Below are 8005 nucleotides of genomic sequence, written 5' to 3' on the forward strand. Positions count from 1 at the left end.
CGCTATATGTGGTTGTTTTGAATACACAATATCTATTTTTTTGTTTTGTTTAAACTTCAACTGGGAGTGGCATTAAATAGATTGAATGTGAAGTGAGTTGAGTTTATTGCCACCATAGAGCGCTTGTATCCCAAATTTTTGTTTGAAAGTCAAACCAAAAAAATAAATAAAATAAAATAAAGAAATCGGCCTAACGACGACTCGTATCTTAGAAAACATACTCCAAGTCGTGTCACTTGTATCAAAAGGCACCACTGTATGTGCTACTTATCAGAAGTTAACGCTGTTAGCTCACTTTAGGGTGTTATACCATTGGCAGAGAAACTCATTGTGAGGGTAGAACCAGATTAAACGGCATTGATAAGATTGACTTCTTGTTGAGGTTGTCTCTAGGAGTGACCAGGTTGGATAAAATTAGAAATGAGCTCATCAGAGGGACAGCCAAGGTTAGATGTTTTGGAGACAAGGTTAGAGAGAGCAGACTTCAATGGTTTGGACACATCCAGAGGAGAGATGGTAAGTATACTGGTAGAAGGATTAGGAGGATGGAGCTGCCAGGCAAGAGAGCTAGAGGAAGACCAAAGACAAGGTTGATGGATGTCGTGAGGGAAGACATGAGGGCAGTTGGTGTTAAGAGAGGACGATGTAGGAGATAGGCTTACATGGAAAAGGATGACACACTGTGGTGACCCCTAAGGGGACAAGCCGAAAGGAAAAGACGAAGAAATAAAATATCTTCTAGGGTTGTTAAAGTAAAAGTATTCATACCAACCCATTGTGATTTCTTTTATGTGAGGAAAACCCAATGAAGTTCCAGGAGACTAAATGGACAGTTGTCTGTCAAGCAACAATGCATTAGAGCCAGATAGTTTCACAAGTTGCACGACTAAGTGTCTGTCTAAACAAGGAAGTGCTATCTATCATACACTCTGAGTAGGGTGTGGGCTGAAATGTGCCAGAAAGTTCCACTCCTTATAAGCCAAACAGCAGATGTTACAATCTTCAGAAACAAGCGCAGATAAATGACTTATTCTTGCGAATATACACAATCTTTTCTGTTCCTTCTCCCTGGGTACACCGATCTCACACAACCTTCTTTATTTCGATATGCAGGCATTTTATCTTTATAAAAATATGTCAGGTTACCTGTCAGTCATGGACCCTTAAGACTTCTTTATACTCATGCGGGTGGCGACCACACTGACGTCACTGCGGCTATCCCGCGCGCAGTTTGGCTTTATACTCAAACGCAACCCACGCGCACAGTTTTGAAAATGTACTGCAGTTCTCCTCCAAGTCAGGCTGGTATTGGCGAGGACGCCACAGGGTAGAGTTTCCACTGCATTTTTGGCCATTTCTGGTAGCAGTTTTTACTTTCCTTTCCGTAACAAGGAACAAAGCAACAACAATGGCGACCGTGGAACAGTGTCTGCTAGAACAAATGGACCTAGATGACCAGATGATTTAATTATGCTGCAAAATCGATCGAGAAGGCGGCTGCGTAGGTGGCATGTGGAACCGAGAGGAACGCTGACTACGTCATTACAGCATGTGACTTAAACGGACCAATCACGAGAGATGATCTCCGCGGCATTCTACTAGCAACAACAATTTTTGCCGTGTGCGCGTCCAGTGACGCAGAGGGGCCGCGCGGCCCAATGCGTCGGTCATGTGATGCAATGCGGACATTATCGGCCGTGCGAGCGCGAAATCATCACTGCCCCTAACCAACCGCCCCCGCCTTACTGCACCTTCTGGCTAGACATCCCCTGGGGGCATCATTTTTTATGTTTATGGATGTGTATTTCCTTTATACTTTTATTATAGTGGAAAATACCGTTTCATCTTTTTCACAACGGGAAATCGTAACGTTTATGGGTTAATGATGTACGTTGCAATCATCTATGTGCTTTTAGTTTTATTGAGGTTCAAAATCACTGTACCGCTTTCATCTTTGACTTTTATTTGGGGAGGGTGGGGTAGGGACAAACATCACTTAATCACCTATTGACAGGAGCAATTTTCTAAATTTTAAAGTGCTTCATTATCTTCCAGTTCATATCAGATATTAACCCACCTTAATCTGCAATTCCTCTCCTATTAGGGTGCCTCTGTAATCTGTGGTGAATGTCCAGTCGTATGGTTTCACTACCTCTTGACAGTGTTCAGAAAATCTGGAAGAAAATCAAAGATATCTTTCTCAGTTGTTGCTTAGAGTTGCATGTTCTATTATTGTAATCCCTCAGGTCTATGTTTGTGTAAATTCCAAGAAACACCCTCTGATAACAACTAACAACATAGTCAAACAATACTAAAATAAAGAAAATAAAACAAAAACACTAACTTCACTAATTTGTTTGAAAACGGGTAGGAAGAAGCATACATGTAATGGGACCATCCTGCCTTCATGCAGACAATCCCAAATTACTACATACATTTAAAAAAACTATACTGCACTCACTCACTCATATATACAGTCCCTCCAAAAGTATTGGAACTGAAGGTCAATTCATTTGTTTTTGTTGTATACCCAAGACATTTGTGTTTCAGATCAAATGATATGAGAAAAGTTCAGAATTCCAGCTTTTATTTCACAGTATTTACATCGAGACGTGTTAAACAACTCAGGACAAAGCACCTTTTGTTTGAAGACACACACTTTTCAAGTGAGCAAAAGTATTGGAACATGTGACTGATGGGTGTTTCTAGTTCCTCAGGTGTTGCCTTTTAGATTGATTGCTTAAACATTAGATAGTGCTTGTTTTTGGCTTTGGGTTTCACCTGTGAAAACCGCATTTGCTGTTAAGCAAAAATGACCAGAGAGCTGTCTATGGGAGAAAAGAAAATTTTGATGCTGAGAAAAGGGGAAAAATTGATCAGAGCTATTGCAAAAACATTGGGCATAGCCAATCCAACAATTTGGAATGTCCTGAAAAAGAAAGAAACTACTGGTATACTGAGAAACACACATCAAAAAGATCGGCCAACGGTATCAACAGCAGTTGATCACAAAAACATTGTGAGAGCTGTGAAGAAACACCTAGAAACAAAGGAGTTAAGCTCATTAGCTCACTTGTTAACTTTCTTAGCTTCACTCATCACCACCTCCCTCACATCAACGCTATTTAGTCGACTAAACATTTGTTGCCAGTACTGTGTACAGATCATGCACCCTGTAGATGCGGCGTATAGACGACTTGTTGAGCAATGAGGAGGAAATGACTGGTATAAGTGTATAAAGTGCAGGAAAGTTGCGCTGAGGGAAGGTAAAAAAAAATAAAATAAAAAATAAAAAATAAAAAAAATTTTTTTTTTTTTTTTTTAAACGTAGTGGTACAGCGACAATAAAATATTTCATAATATTTATAATTGTATATATTTCTGTAATTTACAGATGATGAATCCAGCAGTCTGGTGACAAAGGTCACTCCGGTTGGCAGAGCAAAGAAGGTGAAAAAAAGATTTTTCTCCACTTCACACAGCACTAAAAAAAATTATCTAGATTTTTTTTTATTGTAATCTTTTATATATTTCTATAATTTACAGCATGTGCATCCAGCAAAGAGCTACCTTCTACTCTCATTGGCAGTGCAAAGAGGTAAATAAAAAAAATATATTTTTTTTTGTACACATCACACGACAATAATAAAAAAACATTTTAATGGTAATTATTCATATTTCTATAATTTACAGGCTGTGTATCCAGCAGAGGTAGGGATAATTCTGGCTGGCATTAGGTTGACTGGGAGCCAAATAACATCCCCTTCACTGTAACCCTGAGCTCTACCGTAGAGCTGCATTCTGATGAGCCTACTGACTTCTTGGAACTGTTTCTCACAGATGAGCTGCTCCAACACATTGTGGACCAGACCAAGCCGTAAGCTCTCGAGTATTTTGAAGCCCACCCCGGCACTCTGCCCCATTGCAGAGGGAAAAACACACACAGACAGACGGACACACACGCACAGACACAATCAGTCACGCACGCGCGCACACACAAACAAGACTCACACATGTGCCAAGACTACCCCCTGCTGGTGCTTCAGCATTGGCCCTTTTGCCCTGGATGAGAAAAGTGCTTTTTCATAGAATTAAATGATTATTATCTTGTTTCAAATCATTTGATTAATCTGAAATGCCATAACAAAAAAGTGCAATTTCAATTATGAATCAGTGTTTTCCTTTACAGTTGCAACTTACATATCACTGTTGATCTATAAATGTTATGTACCTTTTATAAAAAACAACTTATTTAGAAATCATTTGAAATGTACATACACATCCATCTGAAAATATTGAAAACCTGAACTGACTCATCACACCATACAACTTTTCAGAATTAAAGTCCAGGTATCCCCCTAATGATTGACTGATAATTTGCAATATTCCGTCTCAAAATACTCGTACAGGAGGTATTAATTTTCACAGGACAAAAGGTGGCACAGCATTTGATATGAAATATGCTTACTTTGCTCCTGAAATATCGTTCAGCCTTCTGTGAACAGACTACGCAAGGCTTAAATTTAGTGTCGTGACATCAGGCAGATCTACAGAGTGAAACTCAATAATGAATACAAAATTAATGCATTAGCTATGTCTATGAAGGACATACATATTCACGGTAAGTGCAAAATGGAGCAAAATAAGACCCGATCTGTTCTATCTCTCTCTAAGCTTCGTACGTCACATCATGCAAGTCCGATGACTTCCGGTTCTTGTGTCAAAATAAAAGTATGAGTTTCAAAATAACAGCTTATATGTTTAAATTAACTAAAACTTCCTTGACGGGCAGAACAGTGCCTGGTGGGCCGTACATTTGACACCCCTGCTTTACACCACTGCATCCAACTCCATTGCACTTGGTGATGTATGGCTTGGATGCAGCTGCTCGGCCATGGAAACACATTCCATGAAACTCTCTGCGCACTGTTCTTGAGTTAATCTGAATGCCAGATAAAGTTTTGAGGTATGTAGCGATTGACTGCAGAAAGCTGGCGCCCTCGTCACACTATACAACTATCCTGTGTATTCTGTTTTCTCTCTAGACATATACACGTATAATTTGCTTTTCATAGTTGGTTACTCTCAGCTGTAACGAACACGGTTCCAGAGAGACTTGAGTGAAAATTGTACTTTGGCACACCACAGCCAAGGAGCTGCCTGTCAAGAGTTTCCTTTTTTTTTTTTTTTTATACACAGAGGAAAATGTGACATCATCATCAACAAACGTTATGGCGATTGGTTGGTAATCGCCAATCACTGGCTGCAGTACTTGGACGCCAAGCGCGTTATAGCCCCTCACTTGCTAACTGGCAAACTTTAAATTACTTACACTAACACGTATGTCATCTTGTCCTCTCCGGATTGTGAACTATTTTCGAATACATCGTAACGTCGGAACACATGGCAACAGCCCGGAACAAATCACAGCCAAATCGTTTTTTTTTTATATAGTACAGTAATCCCTCGTTTACTGTGAGGGTTAGGTTCCAGAGCACCCCCGCAATAGGTGAAATCAGTGAAGTAGTGCCCACATATTTTTTTAAATTATTCAAACATATTTTAAAGGTGTATGAGCTGTCTGTTGTCGTACTAGAGCAGGGGTGCCCAAACTTTTTTGCCCCAAGATCTACTTTTCAAGTAGCCAACCTCCCGCGATCTACCTTTTTTTTGGGGCATGGGGGCCGCGACCATGTCTCCGGTTTGAGAATGCAGAGCGCTACCAGTGAGCTAAAATTCTGGGCCATTGACACAGCTCAGCACCAATGTATGTTGATGTACCTTGCATCACCGAATGAGCCAATCTTGCACAACACAACATAATTAACAATGTAATTGTTTTGTCATTACCTGAGTTTACTCCGATGACTTGCACTGAAATGAATCAGCCAGGTATGCATAGTCCGGACAGTAGCTGCTGACAGCCAGCCTCAAGCACACTTCAAAATGTTCATCAGTTAGGGTGGAACGGTACTTGGACTTAATCATCTTCATGTGGGAAAAGACTGACTCACATAAATAAGTGGAGCCGAATAATGTAGTCCAAAAAGGTAGCACATTTCCTCATGTTGGGGTACTTTAGCTCTGTCAGTAAATTCAAAAACTGTCCATGAGCTCTGGACTTCAGCTCAATGTCGGCTTGTAGTGTCAAAATCTCATCTTCCACTCCAGAAGAGTTCAGGTGAAACAGTGTTGCAATTTTTGATGCGAGTGAATCAACCTCAGCATCTTCCCGAAAAGGATAGCACAAGAATGTAGCGTCTGGCTCGGCAAAGAAAAGTCTTGAAAGCGTTTGCCAAACTCTGACAGACAATTGTCAAACAGCTCTGTGTAGCATCCACTGTCAAGTTGCACACAGGCCTTCCCTTGCATTTCCAGCTCTGACGCCAGGTTCTGGAAGTTTGCCAAATCATGACGCTGCAGCTTTGAGGAGAGATGTTGCATCTTTCGTTTGAAAGCATTAACTGAGCTGATCATATTGATCACTGTTTTGTCTTTTCCTTGCAGCTCTAGATTAAGGTCATTCAACATGTTTGTCAGATTGGTTAAAAATGCCAAGTCTAACAGCCACTGACAGTCATTTAGTTGCTTGTATTCTGCATGTCCAGCTATACGGAAAAACTCCATCTCCGGACAGAGCTCTCGAAATCTTTGCAGGAATTTCCCTCGACAAAGCCATCTCACGTCAGTGTGTAGCAACAACTCAGAATTGTCGCAATCAGCCATCTCCAGATGTGCACGGAATAACCGTCTTTGAAGAGTTCTGGCTTGAATAGAACAGGCGATCTTCATTCCCACGTCCATGATCTCTTTCATATTGAGCATTTTAGCGCATAACGCTTGTTGGTGGATTATGCAATGGTAATTCAGAAAGTCTGGGAAAGCATCGTCTTGCCTGCACTTTGCAATAAATCCTTTCACGAGGCCAACCATTGCGGGTGCTCCATCCGTGGTGATAGATACCAATTTGTACACCGGGAGCTGGGTTTTCTCGAGAAGGTTTTTGAACGACTGAAATATGTCCTCTCCTCGCGTCTGTTCTTTCATGGGCAGTACTGTTAATAGCTCCTCTTTTGCAGTAATATCACTAATCACCATACGATGAAAATGCACATATGGGCTGTGTCACTCACAACTGTAGATTCAACCAACTGCAGTGAGAAACACTCACAATCTCCGATGTCCTTACACATTTGCTGGGTTAATCCTCAGCCATGGCTTCAGAGCGCCGTGTAGCTGTACTTCTTGACAGCTGGAGAGCTTTGATCGAAGATAATATTTCTGCCTTATTTTGAAAGTCCCGGAACAAATGCATCAGCTGCTTCAACGATTGCCTCTTTTACCATCTATCCTTCTTGGAAGGACTTCTTGTTCTTAACGATGACGTGACTCACGTAGAACGATGCTTCCGTGTGGCGGCTTTCGCTTTTGAAGTATGTTGTGTGAAAAATAACTGCTGTCCTGACAACTGGGATTTTAGTTCCTTCACCTCTCTCTTTTTCAGCTCGCTTTTTGGTGGCAAGTCAGTGTCGTATTTTCCATGCACAGTCCGAAAATGCTGCTCCACATTTCCTTTCTTTCGTAATGCGATGGCAGACTGGCAGATGAGGCATACACATTTCGAAAATGTCATAGTGAAAAAATACTCCTCCTACCATGAAAGTGGTACGTCTTCTTACTTGGTCCAGCTCCCCCACTCATTTTTATACCTGTTCTTAAGTTTAAGAGAAACTACCGAGAGATACAAATTGGAGGTAACTCACTGACGAGCTTGTGTTTTTGACACACTTAGCGTCATTGTTTGCGCATCTGCAGTTACCTTTTTCAGTCAACTTCTGAATGGCTAAAAAAATAAAAAACTTCAATCTGGTCAAATGCTCTGGCATGACATTAAAAAGGCCGTTCATGATCGAAAACCCTACAGTGTTGCTGAATTAAAACAATTCTGCAAGGAAGAGTGGGCCAAAATATCTCCTGAGAGATGTGAAAGACTCATTGCCAATTA

At 40.9% G+C, this 8005-nt stretch overlaps 1 protein-coding gene across 1 annotated transcript in view; it reads right to left on the minus strand.

The window, feature by feature from the left end:
• tiprl (TIP41, TOR signaling pathway regulator-like (S. cerevisiae)) overlaps nt 1-6816 on the minus strand; it is a 35617-nt gene extending 28801 nt beyond the window's left edge. The window contains exons 1-3 of the mRNA XM_061762164.1: nt 6685-6816; nt 4469-4506; nt 2078-2174 (exon numbers count right to left, since the gene is read on the minus strand). Coding sequence (XP_061618148.1) covers nt 2078-2174; nt 4469-4506; nt 6685-6816 — 267 coding nt within the window. The remainder of the gene's footprint in view (nt 1-2077; nt 2175-4468; nt 4507-6684) is intronic.
• Between the last annotated feature and the right edge of the window lie 1189 nt (nt 6817-8005).

This window comes from Phyllopteryx taeniolatus, chromosome 22 (assembly GCF_024500385.1).
Source record: "Phyllopteryx taeniolatus isolate TA_2022b chromosome 22, UOR_Ptae_1.2, whole genome shotgun sequence".
Lineage (NCBI taxonomy): Eukaryota > Metazoa > Chordata > Actinopteri > Syngnathiformes > Syngnathidae > Phyllopteryx > Phyllopteryx taeniolatus.